At 34.4% G+C, this 22,278-nt stretch overlaps 2 protein-coding genes across 2 annotated transcripts; one reads left to right on the top strand and one right to left on the bottom strand.

The window, feature by feature from the left end:
- Positions 1–1,744: 1,744 nt before the first annotated feature.
- LOC127833410 (caveolin-1-like) lies at positions 1,745–2,560 on the bottom strand. The gene is made up of 2 exons (XM_052358638.1): positions 2,498–2,560; positions 1,745–2,068 (listed from the first exon to the last, which is right to left on the bottom strand). Exons 1-2 carry the CDS (start codon positions 2,555–2,557, stop codon positions 1,745–1,747), a joined length of 384 nt encoding a protein of 127 aa, XP_052214598.1. The 5' UTR covers positions 2,558–2,560.
- A 5,177-nt stretch (positions 2,561–7,737) lies between these two features.
- On the top strand, positions 7,738–18,782 carry LOC127834925 (uncharacterized). The gene is made up of 4 exons (XM_052361051.1): positions 7,738–7,868; positions 11,743–13,311; positions 13,623–13,945; positions 14,094–18,782. The coding sequence occupies exons 2-4, from the start codon at positions 11,745–11,747 to the stop codon at positions 14,517–14,519; spliced, it is 2,316 nt and encodes a 771-aa protein (XP_052217011.1). The 5' UTR covers positions 7,738–7,868; positions 11,743–11,744; the 3' UTR covers positions 14,520–18,782.
- Positions 18,783–22,278: the final 3,496 nt, after the last annotated feature.

Genomic DNA, 22,278 nt, shown 5'->3' with positions numbered 1-22,278 from the left:
CAGGTTAGCCACCAAGGCCCTCTTGTTTTGTGTTTTCACCTGTGCTAGTACTCAATGAGTCATCAAGGTCCTCTTGTTTAGTGTTTTCACCTGTGCCAGTACTCAATGAGCCATCAAGGCCCTCTTGTTTAATGTTTTCACTTGTGCCGGCACTCAGGTGTGCCACCAAGGCCCTCTTGTTTAGTGTTTTAACTTGCGCCAGTACTCAATGAGCCATCAGGGGCCTCTTGTTTAGTGTTTTCACCTGTGCCAGTACTCAGGTGAGCCATCAAGGTCCTCTTGTTTAGTGTTTTCACTTGCGCCAGTACTCATGTTAGCCATCAAGGCCCCCTGGTTTAATGTTTTCACCTGTCCAGGTACTCAGGTGAGCCATCAAGGCCCGCTTGTTAAGTTTTTTCACCTGTGTCAGTACTCAGGTGAGCCATCAATGCCCCTCTTGTTTTGTGTTTCACTTGCGCCAGTACTCAGGTGAGCCACCAAGACCCTCTTGTTTAGTGTTTTTTTCTGTGCCAGCACTCAGGTGAGTCATCAAGACCGTATTGTTTACTGTTTTCATTTCTTCCAGTACTCAGGTGAGCCTACAAGGCCCTCTTGTTAAGTGTTTTCACATGTACCAGTACTCAGGTGAGCCATCAAGGCCCTCTTGTTTAGTGTTTTCACCTGTGCCAGTACTCAGGCAAGCCATAAAGGCCCTCTTTTTTAGTTTTTTCACCTGTGTCAGTACTCAGGTGAGCCATCAAGGCCCTCTTGTTTGTGTTTTCACCTGTGCCAGCACTCAGGAGTGCCATCAATGCCCTCTTGTTAAATGTTGTCAGCTGTGCCAGTACTCAGGTGAGCCATCAAGGCCCTCTTGTTTAGTGTTTTCACTTGCGCCAGTACTCAATGAGCCATCAAGGACCTCTTATTTAGTGTTTTCACCTGTGCCAGTACTCAGGTGAGCCATCAATGCCCTCTTGTTTTGTGTTTTCACCTGTGCCGGTACTCAATGAGCAATCAAGGACCTCTTGTTTAGTGTTTTCACCTGTGCCAGTACTCAATGAGCCATCAAGACCCTCTTGTTTAATGTTTTCACCTGTGCCGTTACTCAGGTGAGCCACCAAGGCCCTCTTGTTTAGTGTTTTCACCTGCGCAAGTACTCATGTTAGCTATCAAGGCCCCCTTGTTTAGTGTTTTCACCTGTGTCAGTACTCAGGTGAGCCATCAAGGCCCTCTTGTTTTGTGTTTTCACTTGCGCCAGTACTAAGGTGAGTCATCAATGCCTTCTCTTTTAGTTTTTTGGTTTATATATATGCAATTAGCTTGTTATGCAAAGTAAATTATTTATAATGAATTATTCTGCGACCGTTTATCCCTTGTGATGCTCCGAAAAGACAATTATCGTCAATTGTCATTCTATTTATTTGTTGGTTCAAGTAAATTAATATGTGAAAAGCTGTCGTTCACCTCGAATGTTTGATGTAATTTAATGCGTAGTTATGTTGAATGCAATCTTTACTTCATCTTTATCTTCAAAAAAAGTTTAAACACTTTGTAACATGTAAGAAGGTTGAACATTTGCAATCACGGAATTGCTAACACGAGAGAAAACACGAAACAGTACTTGCGATACAATATTATTATTTATTTCTATAAATGTGATATCATGATGTAAAAGAATATGCAACAAATTATGGCTGGTCATTATATATCGTGGTCAAAAATAATTTTCTTTACAAGACCAATAGATTGTATGTTAAGTTAGTATCTATTTCTTGAAATTGTGGAAGATTTTACCAAACGCCTCGCAGCAGGGCTCAATGCAGCACGCGAGACAAGTGCGGGTCATCTTTGAGAAAACAGCACAATTCATCTCAAACATCTTCAGCATCGGTGTGGTGAACCAGACATGATAGAAGGCGACTCCGGCAAACTCGCAGCCCCACTCAGCGGCGATGCAGATGCCACACAACAGGGTAGAAATCTTGTAACAGAGTCCGAGCAAGCACGAGAAGCACGTGTACGCAAGCTTCCAGACGCAGTCGATAGAGTGCGCTCCTTCCGGTTCTGCGAGGATGTCTTCAAATTGAACCTATAAATAAAGTAAGGGTGTATGCAATTTAACAATAAATTATTATGAAATGTAGTATTCAAATTATCTATGTTAAAACATCATTAATTAAAGTAATAACGTTATATCAGTTAAACAACATCACAATATATTGTTTCAGTTACTTAGTATGCAATTATATTTATTTCGGTAAAATAAAAATAAATAACAAGATGCGTTTGTGAAACACTATGTGCCCCCTATATATTTGACCTATGAACCTTGAAGGATGACCTTGACCTTTCACCACTCAAAATGTGTAGCTCCATAAGATAAACATGCATGCCAAATATCAAGTTGCTATCTTTAATATTGCAAAAGTTATGGCCAATGTTAAAGTTTGACGCAAACAAACCCACAAAATGCAATTTACACAAACAATAGATAATTATAAAGAATCATATCGCAAACCTTGATGTTATCGTTCAAGTGATTGGGGTCGCGGTTCGTGAGATCAACTTTGTCGGCCATTGTGGAAAGTCCGTGAAGTTAACGTCAAATATTAACTTCGACGAGATCTTAGGTTAAAATGATTTTGATGTTGTTGTTTTTCTTTTTATCGAGTGCACCGGGATTGTCTCCCATATGGCCATCGCCCCCAGAAAGACGTGTTAGTTGGTTACGGGGGATAGTGCAAGATACAGGAGACACCCCGTTCCAGAGGTGACCCTGGGTCTTTTGGTGCCCGGTGTATAGCACCTAGTACACTGCACCTCGGTTTAACGTCTCATGCGAAAGACAAATTAGTAAGTTAGGTGCAGCGGGGGATCGAACCAGCGAATCTGGATTGTGAAGCCAGTGTGTTACCACTAGACCACGGATCCGCTACCAATGATTTTGAAGATGGGCACTGTGAGCTGATTCTTGACAAGGGTGTGAATAAATGTTCATATCATGTGATAAACACAAGCATTAGTGTGGGTGTCTGGTATTAAGGGTTAATCACTACATCAGACAGAGATAATCAGCGTGTTAAACGGTGATTACAGATTGCAGTAATTGCAAAAATCAGCCGCGAAGAATTGAATTCAAGGATTTGTATTGTGTTGTTTGACAAAGGTGTTGAGGTTTATATACTATTTTACTCCATTTAATAAAGTACCGGTAACTCGATGAGCAAAATTAATAGAGTAAATGGAATTGAATTTTAATAACCATATAATCCAAGCCCCCGTATTGAGCAAAACAAATTGTATTAATTGCTTGCGATAAATTATTGTAAATATTTCATTAATAATCTTTATGAGAAACATTATTGATAGATATCAAATTTGTACAGAAAACATGTGTCTCAGTGAAAAAATGGTATCGAGAATTGACACTTGATAATTGCTGTTTTTTTCCACTGAATATTTTAAAAGGGCCTTTTTGACGTTTTGGTTAATTGAAAAATTAAAAAAAAAATGTTTCAGATTCGCAAATTTTTGTTGTAGTTATGATATTCTGTGAGGAAACAGTAATACTGTACATTTACAATGCTTTAAAATATCCATCATATGCATCTTTTGACGATTTAAAAACCTGAAAATTATAAAGCATTGCAACGCGAAACGATTAAATAATTTGGAGAGTTCTGTTGTTGTATTTATTTTATGTGATGCTACAAGGATTAATTAAATAAAGTATAGAATACATACATCATTGTATGAGCGCGGATGTCCTTGCTGTCTAAGCGATTAACTTTTACTCCAGTGGTCAGTGGTTCGAGCCCAGTTAAGGGTTACTTTTTTTCTTTCTTTAATTTTATTATTGTTTTTTTACTGGAGCTTTTTATATCCAATGTTTATATTTATCAATATAAAGCCTTTAATTACATACTTTAATACATGCCAAAATCTGTGAAAAAGCCCCTTTATATATATTTATTGTTCCGTTATTTGCCTCCAAGAAAGAAAAACGTTGCTTAAGGGACTGTCTAATATTATATACTACTCAAAATTTGCTAAGGATCACTTTTTCTTTTCACATTATCTTAAATTTAATCTAATTTAATATAAATTTTTATTTTGCAGGTTTTGATAATAGAATGTCTGTTTGTATTTTATTTTTGTGTATTGATTTATCATTGATCATCAATGCGTGACGCTGGCTGAATCTAGCTAGGGGTGAACTTCAAATTACACATTCTATGAAAAGCGATCCTTAGCAAATTTCGAGAAGAACATGTATATGTTCCTTTGAAGCATACATTAATGTGGCCTATCCTGAGATAAAAATGTTATAGTGTGCCAGTCTAAAAAAAAATATTGCATGTTTAAATGAATACAAAATCAATATAACAACTTAGTTAATTTTCAAAATTATATTTCCGAACAATACATGAACGTTTTACACAACATGCAAATCAAATTTTGGGGAATGTAACAACACACAATAAGCCAGTAATCCTTGATTAAAGTAAGAAACATTATTGAATGCTCTGTGGGTTTTCATTGGCTACCAGTCAATAAACGTGTAGACCAGATTGTTCTTGGCCATGTGTTTAAGATTAAAAATGGTTCGGCCCCTGACTATATGGGGGACATTATATTCCGCAGGCCTCTATTCATTCATACAGGACAAGGTAAACTCAAAAAGGCGCATGTGCTGTCCCCAAAGTCAAAGGTTTCGGGTCAAAGTCCTTTTGTTACACAGGATGCTCATTATGGAACAATTTACCCTCCAGTATACCACAGATTGATAGATTGTCTGTTTTAAGTCGTCTTTAAAAACTAATGTATTAGAAAATATGTAACTTTTTATGTGTAGTGTTTGTTTTTTGGATAAAGAAATCATTTTAGTCATCAATTTTTATCAACATTGATCCTATCTTCCATAAATGTTATGCATTCTCCATTTTTTATAAGTGCCACTCTATGTCCTGCCACCAGCACAAAGGACCATAATGGAAATATGGGTTTACTCATTTTTTTGATATCCTTGGTGTTGGTGGGTATGTCATGGTATATTTATCTTCATGTATGTTATATTTTTTTATATATTGTACATGTTGTAAATGCCCATGTATGCGTTCTTTGACGAAATAAACCTACCTGCCTGCCTGCCTGCCCGCCAGCCCGCCTGCCTGCCTGCCCTCCCTCCCTACGGCCCGCCGGCCCGCCCGCCCGCCCACCTCGTACATGTGTGATGCTTTAGGTTTACATATTAATTAAATGAAAATGTTATCATTATAGCATTAATTGTATGAATGTCAGAAAACCTGACCGCGCTGTTAGACAGAGTTGAGTTTGCTTTACTCATTTTTACATTTTATTAGTAGCGAAAGTAAGAAGTTTTGTATAAATAGGGTATCGATTAACCCATGTAATTGTTTTAGTTAAAGGGATCTTTTCACGGTTTGGTAAATTGACAAAATTGTTTCAGATTCGCAAATTTTCGTTTAAGTTATGATATTTGTGAGGAAACAGTATTACTGAACATTTACCATAGTCCAATATAGCCATTATATGTATCTTTTGCCGATTTGAAAACCTAAAAATTATAAAGCGTTGCAACGCGAAACGATTGAATAATTTGGAGAGTTCTGCTGTTGTCGTTTAAATTTACGAAACTACGAAGATTGCTTATATAAGGTATACAATACTCACTTTGAGTGTACCCGGCGGAATAGCCGAGAGGGCTAATGCGTTTTTACTTCAGACTAACTCCAGGACTCCGGGGGTCACTGGTTCGAGCCCTGGTACCGGCTACTTTTTTTCCCATATTCAATTTTATTCTTGATTTTTTACTGGAGCTTTTAAGATACAATGTTTACATTTATCAATATAAAGCATTTAATGACAAACTTTAAAATATGCCAAAATCTGTGAAAAGGCCCCTTTAAAGGGACCGTCAATCGCGATTGACGAAAAAAGAAAAGTTCTAAAATACCGTATGGTTTTACAATTATTAGTTTAAATTGATTAAAATATCACGACTGGTTTATTATATCACTGGAAAAAAAGTTCATATTTTCAGTATATTCGGTAATAAAGTTTCGTGATGTGAAATCGAAAGTATATCGCGAAAATAGGTGACATAACGATATACACACTATAAATAACGCAAGTAGATTGATCATTTTAAATATAAAATATATACAATTCACTACGCATGCACAATTTGCATTCCTGGGTTTACCACATGACGATGATGTTCAATCTACTCGCGTTATTTATAGTTTACTGGTAGTTACCTGGTATCTGTACCTAGTAAAATTATTACCAAACATACTGAAAATATGAAAACGTAACAACTTTTTTAATGTAATATACCAGTCGTGATATTTTAATCGATATAAACTAATAATTGTTAAAAAAATACGGTATTTTAGAACTTTAATTTTTTCGTCAATCGCGGTTGATGGTCCCTTTAAATACTTTGAGTAATATCCCCGCGATATTTGCCATTTGAGAGTATTGATATACCGACCGTCTAAATCTTAAGTTTCCTGTTTCTTGAATCTGGTGTTTTCTTGTTTACAGAATTTCGCATAGGTATTTACAGGCATGTATACCTATGATATTGTTTTAAACTTTATATATCAACCATCGTGTTGATACCTACTACCTTTCAAGTACAATAGATAGGTTTTGTTTCTTTGTCATCGCCATTTTTTATATTTGTTGCGAATTGCTAAAGGCATTTTGTTCCGATCTCGAATGAACATTTGCTTGAACTTGACTAAAATGAGTAGGCAGTTTCTAATTGCAAATTAATCATTGCCATAATAACGATGAAAATAAAACTTGTAATTTACAACCATTTCTATTCTATTGGTCAGTGTTTACTAGTATTTCAAGCAAAGGCTATATTATGGGTTTTGCTGTTTCTACGCGTTGTGGAATAAAGCGTAGATTTTCTATTTCCCACGTAAAGTTGAATAACGAATGTATACTTTGTGCTTGTTTATGTTTGTATGTGACAACTAGTATTTCCAAAACAATGTTGTCTTCGGCTGTATAGTTAAACTCTTACGCTATCAAGGAAGGCGAATAACAACCCAAATCATACCGTTTGATGCACATCTAAAGCTGAGAAACGGGGCAATGTACAAATAAGGTGATTCCGAAAGTATAGCATGCGCGGTCACCATTCATCCTTAGTTTACCTCTCACGTTGAAGACGGCGTTAACTCTTAATTTGATACGATTATATACGTGTTTCATATTATCTTGTCATGTTGAATAATAATGGAGAGCAGTATTAAAATCTGACCAATCATTACAAGTCAACAATATCCAATTTATCATACAATTACAGATGTGGATTAATTTTCCGGAAAAATGGCAATAAGATGAACAATCATACTGAATATTTACAGAAATAAATACAAATTAAAATGAATTGGTCGATTATTTTGAATGTATTACATTTTCACCTATGCTATATACAGTAGACTAAGAGCCAGCGACAGTTAACTAAACAAACAATTATATTTCCGTTTTGCTGGATTTAACAGTTGCTTTTGGGTCGAGTGGCATTAAAAAAAACGATGCAAAAAGTTTGTGCTCGTTTTTAAATAATTAACTAAAAGTGTTCCATTAGTGAGGCAATTATACTGCTTTCAAGTTTTACTAAGTTCCATTATGTAATGATCGTGTACACACAAAAGGGACGTGATAACACGACTACTTGATCTGGTTTTGTTGATATTGGTATACTCCCTTGGAAGATAACAATTATAACTTCCTGTTTCGTATTCGTTGATAATGAGGCGAATTTAAATGGATTAGTTAACAAATACTCACTGACGAATCATTAAAACGTCTTTGTCGTTATAAAGGTGCATACACATGAACAGGTTCGTGTTTTTTTAATGGTTTCATATAGTATTTTTGATATAGCAAAGACATCATAAATACATTTAAAACGTGTTTCAACTGGTACACATTGTTTATACGCAAGCATTATAATTTCAAATAATGCATTTCAAGCTTGCATATTATTGATTTAAAAACATTTTAGCTAGTGGGACACAAGGAAATGCACTGACGGACTTTGTTGGCATATATCATATTGAATGTAATTTTGGGGCCAAAGTTTCTTTGATTATGCAACAATAGACAAAAGTATGCCATGCGATTTAAAAAGTATAAATTTTATATTATTTTTTCTTCAAGAAATTCAATTCAAAGGCAGCTGCCCATTCGTGTATCAGCATGGCTACCACGCGGTGGATGGCCCTTTTCTGTTAAAGTAAAGACTACATGTAGATATTATAAATACAATTCTAATGTATTTATGCAAAGTTCAGCTATAATACACAAAGGTCATGGGTAAAATAATGTTGTCATAAGCGTATTGTTAGACGTGAGGTAAGTGCATCTTACACTGAGATTTTAAGCGTTTAAAAATATGTTGTGAAATTTTTGGTCAAAACGTGGGTACATTGACGAAATTTACTTATTTACATTTTCAGAAAGCTCCATGTATGGTGAACACGGTAAAATTAAGATGTTTGCAAAATTTATCAGTTTAAGGTTAAAACGGCTGATTTAGAAATACCTATTAAAACACAAAAAATAAACATTTCTTGCTTTAGTTTCATGTCAATAAATTATGTTAATACATTTTTAATAAATCTACAAGTGCATGAATAAATCACTTACATATGGTTTTATAATATGATATACTTAATACTTCTCAAGAATTAGAAAACATTATAAACATTATAAAATGTATATTGGTTTCCATGGAAACACCTTAAATAATGCAAACGATTGAAATTTTGTGTATGAAATGTACTTTTTAACTGTTGTTTGTTTAATAAATGATATATTGAAACATTATTCTTCTATACATAATGCAGAGACAAAGTCATAGTGTCTATCTCAATAGATATAGATTCTTGTGATTATTCGCGCTAAATTCGTTTGCAGTACATTTGGATCGGATAAGATTACCTACAACTAGCAAATTTTGACAAATTAAATGACAATGCAAAATATGTCTTACAAACTGTACCATTATATTTCAAAATTTGATTATACTGTTTTCCGAAAATCATCCGTGATTGTTAACAAAGAATCTCAATGTTTTAATTGTACTGTAAACCAAGATCTACACACAACATTATTTATTTGAAAGAGGTGAAAATAAAATTATTTATTTAAAAGACGTGAACATTAAATATTATGTTAGTTTAACTTCGAAAAAAACAATTCAAGTATTATATACATCTTTAAAGAATTCAAACAGATCCCATTTAATTAAGTACATACATAGACAAACATAATGTTCTTAGATTTGTTCAATGTTCAGTTAATTGTACAATTAATTTACACATGGTTAAATTTAAACCTAGTAAACGACAATACATTAATCATCAATTTTTAAGTGTTTGCTGCATGTCAATGATCACAACTTTGTGGTCACCATGGTTACCATTTAAAAATTAAAATGCATACATTTGTTTTAAGTTGATAATGTTAGAATAGAATTAAAATTATAAAAACTCATAATAAAATGAGTATAGGTAAAATGTCGTATACATCCAAACATATTCCATAAATATGAGTGAGGTCTTGAGGCAGTTAAATCTACACTTGTTGCAGCACATTATCATAGACTGCTCATGATTTGAAAATGTTACAACAACTAAGTGTAATATGAGTTATTAGTCACATATTATTGGCACTGCAAGTGGGATAGACAGGAATAGTTCCGTTTGCATAGCATTCTTATTCTTCCTCTTATAGCACAGGCATTGAGCAGAGAGACTTAGCGTTTCCTGTTGGATTGGTATACAATAGGTTATGAAACTTCTTCCCAAGAAGGTCAAGTATTCCTCGACATCTTCTGCACATTGGGGATAAGAGGATAAAAAAAAGCATTTCATTCAATTTAAGATTATTGGTATATAAATTAACCGGCTTCAATTGTAATTCAAACTAAAACGACTCAGAGTGACCTAGGGCGAACAGGTTTTAGGGCGAAACGACCCGATACCTAAATTTTCGGTGGCCGACTTTGGTAAAAGGGAAGTAATAACTCAGCTCATTGACATCAAAATGTCAAAATCAACTAATTGTTTGCTAGAAAATTCTTTAAAGCGGGATTATACGACTTTATATATGTATTAAAGTGTAATATATTGATAAAATATGTTACAATAACACATAATAGGCAAGAAAAATTATACATTGAAGACGAATTTCATAAAATGCAGAAAAGACAAATTAGCGCCCCGAGCCGATTGTGACGAAGATAGTTCGCACATATTTTCCTACAATAACGGAAGCATTCGTCTTTTTATTAGGATCAGAGTTAGTGTCCGTGCGTCATATGAATATATATCGTATATATATATCGTTGCAGGAATTTAAAATGAACCGTTAAACTAAATTTATATTCACATCGTACATGCATGATAAACATGCTGGCAAATTCGACTGTACAGACATTTTCGATTTCAGAATTAAATATCTGGCTTATTTCGCATTTTTCGACACATGTTCTTCTTAACTTTTATTTTAATTTAGATTGCAATATATAATAATAATAATAATAATACTATATTTATAATAAGTTTTTTACACATTTAATATAAATTCATAAATGCTTGAAAAAATCGTATAATCTCGCTTTTAAGTACTAGTCTATGCCGATATTTCTATTACTTAAATAAGATAAATAGTAAAATCACAGAAAACCTTAGGAAATTTATACAAAAATTCAGCGCAAGTTCGGCGATTAACTCGTCCCCCGTTGAATATAACCGTTGACTCCGTTGACTATAATATACAACAGGTACAGGCTAATGTATCGACGATTTTAATTGGATAACGCGAAGACCAATTGGTAGCTTCGTTCGTGACGTGACGTTACAATGTTATGGTTCGCGGCGTTTCCCAGATTATTTTTGTCAATCTTTCTATCATTCCGTTGATAACCAGATCAAATACAAAGAATCACATGCCCACAAATCAAGAATTTCCACTTTTAAGTAGCGCGAGGATAGTATGCATCATGTAGTATTCAAGTTGCATATGTATTATGAATCTTATTTGACAAGAACGAGCTTTTATTCTTACCCGTAAGCTGTCAAAAAGTTCGGAAAAATAAATCGGAAATGGTACACGGATTACTTCCCCTGAACCTCGAATGATCTCGCGATATGTTTCTAAAAATAACCGGTCCAATTTTGGACCGGTAGAATTAGCTTGTACCGATCCCTAATAAGGAGTATGCGATAGATAAGGAGAGGTAACCAATCTAGTTTAGCGACGTCATTTCGAATGAGTTTTCTCATTATGACGCTTGCCGAATTAGTACAAAAAGTCTCAGAACACGACATATATCATCTTTATGATCGAAAAGGAATACCAAGTGAATGATAAACTGTTTGGTAACAATAAATACAAATACTATTTGGATTTCAATATTTAAAATCTAAGGCAAATTCACACTTTAATATCTTTAAAATGATGGCTCAAAAACTCGTATTGTCTATGAGGATCAATACGCGCGTATTCCTAAAACATTTATAGCATACATATTATTAGAATGTTTTCGACTTACAAAGCATTTTGCTTAACACGTTGTTGCATTTCTTACCAAAAATTGACATTTGCAGTGTTTTCAACAATCTATCACTTCTATCATTTTAATGTTCATTTTAACGCCTTTCGGGATAATTGAAAATGTAATTTGTATATTCATTTCTTTTTTATCAGATATGAACAAAGAAAAAAGAGACTACTTGGAAGTTGTCTCAAAGCACTTGTTTGTGGTGCTGGATATCGCGGGAGCCTCCGAATATGTACGAAGCATACGCCAGCATTGCGCTCTAGTGACCGATGTTATAACTGGCATATCGAACATCTTAGAATCCAACGATGTTGCCGTATATACATTTGGCAGCACTTCAGAAGGCACAACGACACCAGGAATGAATTCAGACAGAGATACTATGATATGCATTCAGACCTTCCCAGTGTTTGAAAACAAAGACGATATATCATTTGATGCACTTCTACAGAAATATGATAACGGCGAAGACGATTTTAGTTACTTGTTAATGTTAACAGACGACCTCACGCCTGTAGGGTTCTGTAAGCTCGAGTTTTTCCCTGCAGGGGAAGCACACCTCGAAAATCCAAACGTTGTCCTAAATTTGGACATCGATCTAAACGGAAGGAATGTAATCTCGAATAGTTGTTTGGTAGAAGCTATGACCCAGGATGAAAGAAACGGACCCGCTGCAACGACTTTTAAACGACCTGGCTTTACTGATCTTGACTACATACCGTCATTCCATTGCACAAAGTGGCCCTCGGCGGCTGAAGAATTTTTGACAAGGAAGCGAAAGTATGGGTTTCCAAGTACAAACATGGCTGGAGATTTCGGTGCGTTCGGGATATTTTTTGTGCCCTCCGGGCATTCTGAATCCTCAGAAAAACATCTGCAGTGGCGATTGTCGTTTTCCTTACAGGAACGCAAAATCATGCTGAATTTAAATCCAACACAGTTTAAATGCTACATTCTTTTGAAAATGATGAAGGAAGATTTTGTCAAACCGGTAGTTCAAGGCAAGTCACTCACCTCATACCAGTGCAAGACAAGCATCTTTTGGTCAATAGAGAAAACTCACCCATCGATTTGGACAGAAAGAAATATAGTTGCTTGTTTTGTGAAATGTGTGCATCTGCTTAAGATCTGGATTCGAAACGGTTTCGTTCCGAACTTTTTTATGCCACCTGTCAGCATTTGGAAAGGAAACAGAGAAGTACGCAGTATGGTAACTGCTGTTCTTGACAAAGTCTTGAATGAGCCAATCAAATATTTAATGGAGCTTAAGTGTGACCGAGTGGGCAGTTTGCTTCGAGATGCGGTAAAACCGTGCGTCTTAGAATGCGAAGGATACGACAATGGCGTTGATGACAAAAGAAACTACTTTAATGAAGCGAAACGAGATCTACATTTAGCTGTTCACAGACAACACTATTTGTTTATTGGCGAAACAGCAGACATGGCAATGAAGATCTTGCAGCACACGAGGAAGGATGATACGCTTGACAGATGCATTCATTCTCACGGACGTTTAACTGAATCCTTGCAGGACAGCGAAAAGATCTCCATATTAACCGCCCAGTCTCTAAATACCACCAAGCTAGCAACAGGTTATCTCTTGCCATTCATGTATACGAGCTATGGGTCGCAACTGGCATCAAAAGCAGTTTTAGAATCAAATGTTGAACTTCAAGATCAAGCACTCGACTATTTTAGAGCTGGCCAACGATCAGGTATATTCTGTCTAGATGTATTTTAAAATTTTAGCATATACAATATGAATGTTCACGAATCTCTATCATATATATATATATATATATGTATGTATATATATCTATATATATATATATATATATATATATATATATAGTTGTTCAATCACACGAATGTTGATCTAATACATTTTATTTACGTAAGTGTTGTGTTCATTGATGTATAACACTTTTTATATATGAATTTTCCTAATAAAATTATGATTAATAATTTATTAGGAATCAATTATCATAGAAATTCTTTTTCTTTTTTTTATTAATTGTTTTTACAGAAAAACTTTCCGGCACAGTCAAACTGGCAACAGCTCTGTATGCGTTTGGAAAGTACGAAGAATGTCTACATATATTGAAGGAATTAGAAGCGAGTGTAGGGACGGACTTAATAACAATAGGTATGTGCGGCAGAAAAGAGAGTGATTTCACTCACACGATCTTGGTAAATGAAGAATTGGTGAACAAAATAATCGACAAGAAAATGTCTTCGTCTGATGTATTGTTGAACAATGCATGCACATGTGTTGTGTTTCTGCCGTCTGAGCTTCCTATAATTCCGAAAGACCTTCAGTACGAAATGTTCCGATCGTACTTTGCAGAGGTAAGAAAAGCCGCTGTCTTTTACTTAAGTGTTAAACCTATACATTTTGTTGATTATTCTGGTAGATTTTTTTTTCTGATACTATTTTTATTCGTTATTTTAATGTTATGCTGACAGTATCTATTGTTTGAATGCGCATTTTTTGCAGAGTGATATTGATCCAGGGGTCGATTACTGGTTCGACTGTGTCGCTGTAGACTCCAAAGTTCTTCTGTACTACATGTTGTATCTAGTCCACAAGAAACTGGGAAACAACAGAGAAAAGAATGTGGCAATGTTGTTTCTTAATGCACTTATCGACGATGACTTCAATTTATGTCACTTCGACACTGGGTACAATTTAGTGGGATGTATTCTTCGAGACATGGGTCATCTTGGCGCTGCTTTGTCATCATTTTGGAATGCATGGGTTAAAAGACCTGACCACAACGCGGCCAAATGGCATGCGGTTATCACATGTTTTATGTACTATAGACTAATGGCAGACGAAACTTTCACCTTAAATCAAGAATTGTTTGATTTGGACAACAACGATGACAACACGTGTGTGAAGAATCCCTTGAACGAAAGTTGAGATGCCATGACAGTGATCTACACTAGATGCAATGACAACTGCTGATTATTTAACATTTCTGTACTTGGGGGGGAACGCACTTATAGTTTTACACATGTATGCTGCTTCCGATATCAACATTCTGAACAAACACATCATCATCATCATTAATCCCTTTACCGGTTTTGCCATTGGGGGAAATGAAATAATCATCCACTCAGGTCTGTTGTGTGCTGCTGAGAGTAATTCATCCATGGTAAGGGATGTCTACTCTTTTACATTGTCCATCCAGCATTGCCTCTGACGGCCTTGACATCGACCTCCATCTAGCGTGTCCTGGAGAACAGTCTTGCACAGAGAGTCGTGCCTGGTGACGTGTCCAAACCAAGCCAGCTTTCGTCGTTTGATGGTCGCCAGTAGGGTCTCTTGTGTACTCGTTGGTCTTGTGCTCCTAGTCTTCTGCAACATTTATGTGCAAATGCCTGTATCCTACGTTCTCTGTCCGCGTGAAGGTTCCAGATCTCGCAGCCGTAGAGTAGGATGGAGACTAGGAGGGACTTGTAGAGTCTTTACTTTGTTAGTTTTTTTTATATTTTTTTTATTCAATATAAGACATACATTGCATACATGCATATGATCACACACAAAAAGTTATATCATGTAGCAGCAATAATGTTCAAACATGTTATACAAGATATGCTAATATATAGGTTTTTTTAACAAAAAAAAATCTACAGAATAGTTATGAATATGAATGAGTTGCATAAAGTTGGTAGAAAGCATTCTGGACTTGTTATAAAAGTTTAATGTGTTGCCATATTTGTTCATATATATGAAGTTTATCATTGTTAAGGGCAATTTGTTTTTCAATTTGGATCTTAAGTTTTAAATAGTTTATAAAACAGTTGAAAGTAGGTATTTGTTTTTTGTATTTGATGCTGAATATAAAATATTTCATTAATATGATAATGTGGTTCACAGTGTTATTAATTTCTGGTATTTTAAAAGTATTAACACAGAAACTGATATTTAAGAGAGACAGTTTTAATTGTAATTGTTGTTTCCCTAGAAATGTTGTTAACTGGTTCCATAGAATTTGAATATGTTTGCACTCCCAGAAAAGGTGTTCTATTGTTTCAATGTGTTCGCTGCATATATCACATACATTTGTGTTGGATAGGTTGCACTTGAAAAGATATTTATTTGTAGCTATGATTCTATGGACATATTTATATTGAAAATTTCTCAGTGTGCTATCTATAGTTGTTTAATATGGCATGATAAATATTTGTTTCCAATTAAATTCTTGTTCTCGAAGAAGGCTTTGCCATTTATTTTGAATCTTGGAGTTTTCTGCTGGGTGTTTAATTTGTAGTTTGTAAAATATTTTGTTTGTTTTGTTTTGTTTTGCAAGTATGTTTTCCGTGAATGATGTTTGAGTACATGGTGTGTTATTTGTATTAATTGTAGATTTAATATGTATGGGTATGCTTTTAATTAATGTGTAATACATTAGGAAATTGCTTGAAGGTATTTCGTATATATAATAAATATTCTCAGAAGAATCGAAGTCCTTTATTCTGTAATCGTACAATTGGTCGACATATTTAATGTTTTATTCAAACCACTGTTTATAGAAAAAAATCTTATTGTTTGAAGTAATGTCTTTATTGTTCCATAAAATAGTTTTACTGGTGATTAGGGTTTCTAGATTATGAGTAACATAAGTTCATGCCGATAAAACACTAGATAGAAATATGTTTTTGTTTGCAATTTCACGCAAAATGGTATTGTTGATGTTACATTCAAAAAGTAAGGAGTAACCATATTTTTTTAGAATTTTCTGGTAGAATAATTTCCATTTACTCGTATTGATATTATCTAGGTATCTTTAACCCAGCTGCCTTTGATTGCATTCAAGAATGAGTCGATGTCTGTTAATTGGATACCTCCATTTTCTACAGATTGAATTAACTGAGTTCGTTTTATTTTATCAGGCTTACCGTCCCATATGAAATTAAATCTTGCTGATTTTATATCATTAATAATATCATTTGGTGGATTTGGGAGAACTGTTAGTGTAAAAATTAATTTAGGGAGTGCAAATGTTTTTAAAACGGTGTTTTTCCGATAAGTGTAAGTTTACGGTGTTGCCATGATTTTAAACAATTTTTAAATTTTTGTAGTTAAGGAAATATGTTTTTAAGAATTGTTTCATTTTCATTGTTTGTAAAGGTTATTCCTAACGTTGTTGCTTCATCTGATGTCCAGATGAATTTCATTTCTTTTTTAAGATGCATATTACTTTGTTTAAATTTACCTACTCTTAGCACAGTACATTTACTTTGTTTAATTTAAGACCCGATGCCATTCCAAAAAGGATAAGCGATTCTATAAGATTATTGAATGAGTCACTACTGTCGTTTAAAAAATATGTTGCATCGTCAGCAAATAGGGACTGTTTAATTTCTTCGTCAGGTTCTAGCGATATTCCTTTTATATGTTCATTTGATTGGATATAGTGTGATAGATACTCGATGCATATAATAAATAGTGAGGATGAAAGTGGACATCCTTGTCTTACCCCTCGTTCGATGTTAAAACTGTTTTAGAAAAAGCCATTGTTAATTATTATACTGTTAATATCGGTATAAAATAGTTTAACCCATTTAATAAGACTTTCACCGAAATTCATATTTTCTAAACAAAAGGACATGAACGAATGGTCTAGTGAATAGAAAGCCTTTCGAAGTCTGCAAAGAAAATGAGACCAGAATTGTTTGGTTGGTTGAAATAATTTATGCATTCTTGTATTAGACGTACGTTTTCACCAATGTAACGTCCTTTAATGAAACCAGATTGAGATCTTAAAATAATTGATGATAATATTTTTTTAATTCCCTTTGATATACTTTAAGTTGCAATTTTATAATCATTGTTAAGTAAACTAATCGGGCGCCAGTTTGATAAGGATTCTAAGTTTTTTTCCAGATTTGGAATGAGTGATATTATTCCTTGTTTTTGTAGCGTAGTTAAGTTTTCGTTGTTAAATGAATAGTTAAGTGAATTAATTAAATGTATTTTAATATCATTCCAGAATATTTTATAAAATGCCATCAGACTCTAGACTTTTGTGATTTTGCATTTCTTTTAGAGCTAATCCACATTCATATTCATTAAGTAATCCGTCGCACAGTATTTTTTCCTCTTCATTTAAAGCATGATGTGTATTTTTAAAAAGGGTGTTATTTTCAACATGTTTTCGTTTATAGAGGGTTTCGAAAAATAAACGTTGTTCTTCTAGTATTTTGTTCTGTTTTTTATATCTTCGCCATTGACTACTAATTTGTGTATAGTTTTTTGTTCACTTCTGCGTTTGTTCGATGTTTGCGAAGTATTTTGTATTTTTTTCATTATGTTCAACATGCTGTGCACGTTCTCGTAGTAGTATTCCATTGAGACGTGTATGATAAAAAAAATGTAATACTTGTTTTTTTTATGTTATTTCATTTTCAATGTCTTTGGTGTCGTTTGTGTTTGTCTCATGCAATTGTTTTTCAAGTGTTTCAATGATTTTAATGGTTTCAGTTTCAAGTTTGTGTGCTTTTTTTTGTTTAAATGATGTGTATCTAATTGTTGTGTTACGTATATTTCCTTTAATTACTTCCCATAAGTTGTTTGGGTTCGCATCTTTATTCTTTTGAACTGTATTGAATATTTCTTGTTTTATTTGTGTTTGATATTCTGTATCTAATAAGATGCTGTTATTAATTTTAAAGTATCCTGGGCCTCTTTCAGGTTGTATTTTGTGCAGTTTAAGTTCAACTAGAGAGTGGTCAGTCATAAATCCTGGTTTAATGTTACATGTTTCAATAATGTTGCAAAGTGACTGATATATTAAAAAATAGTCTAATCTACAAAATAGTGTTGGTTTTTTGTTTGAGTGCCAGGTGTATTTGCTTTCGTTGGGATTAACTGTGCGCTATATGTCTATCATATTGTAGTTTTCAAGTATGTTATCTAAAATGTTTCTATTTTTAGGATGAGTATAAAGGTTTCCCTTTCTTTTATCTAATAATGGGTTAAGAACAGTATTGAAATCACCACCGACTATAATGTTTTTATCTTGATTATTAATTATAAAGGATTGTAATGTTTCGTAATTAGTCGGATCATCTATGTTAGGGCCGTAAATGTTGATTAATGTTAATTGTGTTTCGTGTATTTTGATATCTATACTTGCTTGTCTGCCAATTATTATTTCATTAAAGTTATCGACTGTGATCCCTATATTATTTTTTATCAGAAAAGCAATGACTTGTTTATTAGTATGTTGTCCACTGAGATAGATGTCGTCGTCCCATTCATCTTTTAAGGTTTGTTCTAATGTATGAGTTAAGTGACTTTCCTGTAATAGGCATATACTTTTTTTTTTCGTCTAACTATTTGAAAATTTTTATGCGTTTGTCTTTATTGTTTAGCCCTTTTACATTTAGAGTACATAATTTAATCATTTAAAAAAGTGATGGGTGATATAAATGATAATTTGTGTGTGTTTGTCCAGTAAGTTTCTATTTTAAAACATGTCCAGTTAGATTCCATTATAAGACATAAAAAGTCTACATATGCAAACAAAAAAAGAAAACAAAAATTATGGATACAAACAGATGAATATTCCATAGAAAAAGAAGAAATGAAAAAAAAAACAATAATGAGAAAAAAACAACTTTACTTTGTGGCACAGCTGATGGATTTGCATGTCAACGACCTGCTCAGTCTGGCCACCGCTTCGGTCGCCATGGTAATTATTATTCGGAACTTAGTGGTACTGGTACCATCCATGGACAGGGTTTCGCCCAAGTACTTCAATCTGGTCACTTCTTCAAGCTTATCGCCGTTCATGGCGATGTCTGCACTGGTGTTGGTCGTGCTGTTAACTATGTTCTTGGACCTCTCCGTGCTGACCTCCATCGCGTATGCTCCTGGTCTTTTATATAGTCTGTTTGTGAGATGAAGTTCACTGCCAGTGCCATCCATGCGGTCAATGTCATCAGCGAATCTCATGTTGGATATGGGTTTGCCACCGATGGGGATAGAGGTGTGGTCGTCATGGAGAGTCTCCTGCAATATCTTCTCAAGGAAAAGGTTGAACAGGACGGGAAAGAGCAGACAATCCTGACGGACGCCCACTGATGTCCGGAATAAGTCCCTCTTTTGTCCATCGAGAAGTACTGCGCTTCTTGCGTTTCCGTAGAGTTCTTGAAAAACCCTTTGTTAGTGTACATATTAAAGTATACATGATCTGTTTATGGTGGCACATAGGTTACATTCACTCCACGTTTTTAAAAAATTCACTACTCTTCTGTTTAATGTACCCCTTCTTCATTAACTTCACCGCTCATTTTTCATTGCGCTTCTGTTTTATTAAGTTTTGCACTCCTCTTTTTGTATTTCATTCCTTCGACTTAGTAAGTCGTTCTCACGACATAGCTAACTCGTTCCCACGAGTTAGTAAGTCGTTCACTTAAGTTAGTATGTCATGGGAACGAGATAGAAAAAGAGGAGTGCATTCACAGAACAGGAGTGTTTGTCACATCCATGCCACCGTACCCTTTTTTTAGTTCATAATCACTGTCAATAATGTGTATAAAAAGTTATTGGTTTGGTCGCTGAAGGAGTCATTTTTTATTTACGAAGCTATTTGTGAGCATAAATAATATAGTAAAAAAATGTATCGCAACCCTACCTTTGAAAAGTCGCAATGACATGACATTTTTTTTCGCTTTTAGTATTAAATGATACCTAATAAACATTGGACTTTCAAATCGCATGTCATGATTTAAAAACGATGAAGTTCTTAATTTAAATGTATTATTATTTTAATTACAAATATCAATATATAATACTATTGAACCAAACAGTATTTTTGCCCCAGCCTAAGAAAGCTCGATGCAATAGCATTCACTCACGATCAACATACCTGCATCACATTAAAAATCTACTTAACTTCACCAACAGAAAATGTACATGGATGCATCAACTTTAATGTTTTTTAATGCATTATTTGGACTGAGAAACAGACAGACAGCCATTTGAATATTATACAATGCTCCAAATGAGAAATCGTCGAACGCCATGTATACATACCTTCATCCAAATTACAAACTTTCAGTATTGCAAACAGATCATTACTCCATCAACATAAACGGGATATGCTGCAGAAACGGACAGTTTACATAAATCCATCTACAAAAATCATCAACAACAACATAAACATAAATAACTGGGCCAAACAGAAACCCCCGTGAATCCAGACCCACTATTTCCTCTACCCATAGCTGTATACATATTAAATGTATTTAAGCTCAGCTTAAAATGCAAATAACTGCATCAAATGTATATCAATGCGTTAAAAAGAAACTAAATGACCTCATTCACATAAAATCTGCTTTACGTCAGCAACCGATTATCTGCACAACTTTATAAACACAAATCCGCATAACTTCATCAACTTAAACATCTTTACCAACATTTCGAAAAGCTATGTAACGTCATTAACGAAAACATTTGCGCAATCTAATTAATTAAAAATCTGCGTAACTTCCCATACAACTACACAAACTCAAAACACAATGATGGACGTAGTTTTCGTAAAACTAGTGACAAATAAGTGCCTGATGATTTGAATTTCGCTTTCCCGTATCAAGGTGGTAGTTTCGCATCGTATTCTCGTAATCTCGCATCTGGGTTATGACTTTTGTTATTTTGATGTTGTTCATGTTGCGCGCTTATACTGATCGCAGTTGACGACAAGAACACCATACCGCCGTCGTTTGCTTGATATGTTCACTCGGCATTTTACTGTGCTACTTGAAGATTATATCGTGCATCGTTTAAAACTCGGGTGCATTAAAGCCATGATGGAACAAAATCAAGATGATCAGTAATTTGGAGTTAACATAAACGCAAAAACTAGTTTCTTTTGAATAAAGGGTTTCCTTGCTGAAATATGCTTTGACTGTATTGTTGTTTGAATCAGCTGTTGTCGCTTTTATTGAAGCACAGTTCAGGATTTGCAAATTAAACACAGTAGCACCGCTGTGCTTAAAGACTCTGTGGAAAAGCCTGACGATAAGTAACGTTAGTAAAGCCCCGTCTAGTTTGCAAAATACACTCAAATTGATAAAGGTTTCAACGGCTAAGTTAACCGTTCATTAAGACCTCACCATACCCAACCGATACGCCCCCCCCCCCCCTCCTAATGACGGTACTTTCTGGGTACGGTCCTGTAATACGATTCGAGATAACGAGATTAGTTTGGGTATCGGAAGTGCGAATAAGTACGTGTACTAACGAAACACCGTATACTGTCGTCTGTGACAGCCATCCGATGAAATTCTTCGATAAAAGCAACATCGGTCTTCCTGACTGAATACATCACCATCTTCTTAAATAATGGTCCCACTATGCAATTATTGATTACATATATATAACATCGTTTAACCGCAAATACATTAAAAACAATAACATAAATATGAAAAATCTTAACAGATATTTTCATCATACATATATTATTTTTTTAACATACAAATATCTTTGTAGAATATATACACACGTTACTGTACAATATTAATGTGCATTTTTCATGATATATTTACACAAGATAAATATAGAAACATTGACTTTGGCAACAGTTGCTAAGCCTCACCTGTATTATATGTATCAAGTTACCCGTCCTTGCAAAATACGCTAGTGCATTCATCGACTCTAGATTAAATCA

The sequence above is a fragment of the Dreissena polymorpha genome, chromosome 6, assembly GCF_020536995.1.
Source record: "Dreissena polymorpha isolate Duluth1 chromosome 6, UMN_Dpol_1.0, whole genome shotgun sequence".
NCBI lineage: Eukaryota > Metazoa > Mollusca > Bivalvia > Myida > Dreissenidae > Dreissena > Dreissena polymorpha.
This window is presented reverse-complemented; position numbering and strand designations above follow the sequence as displayed.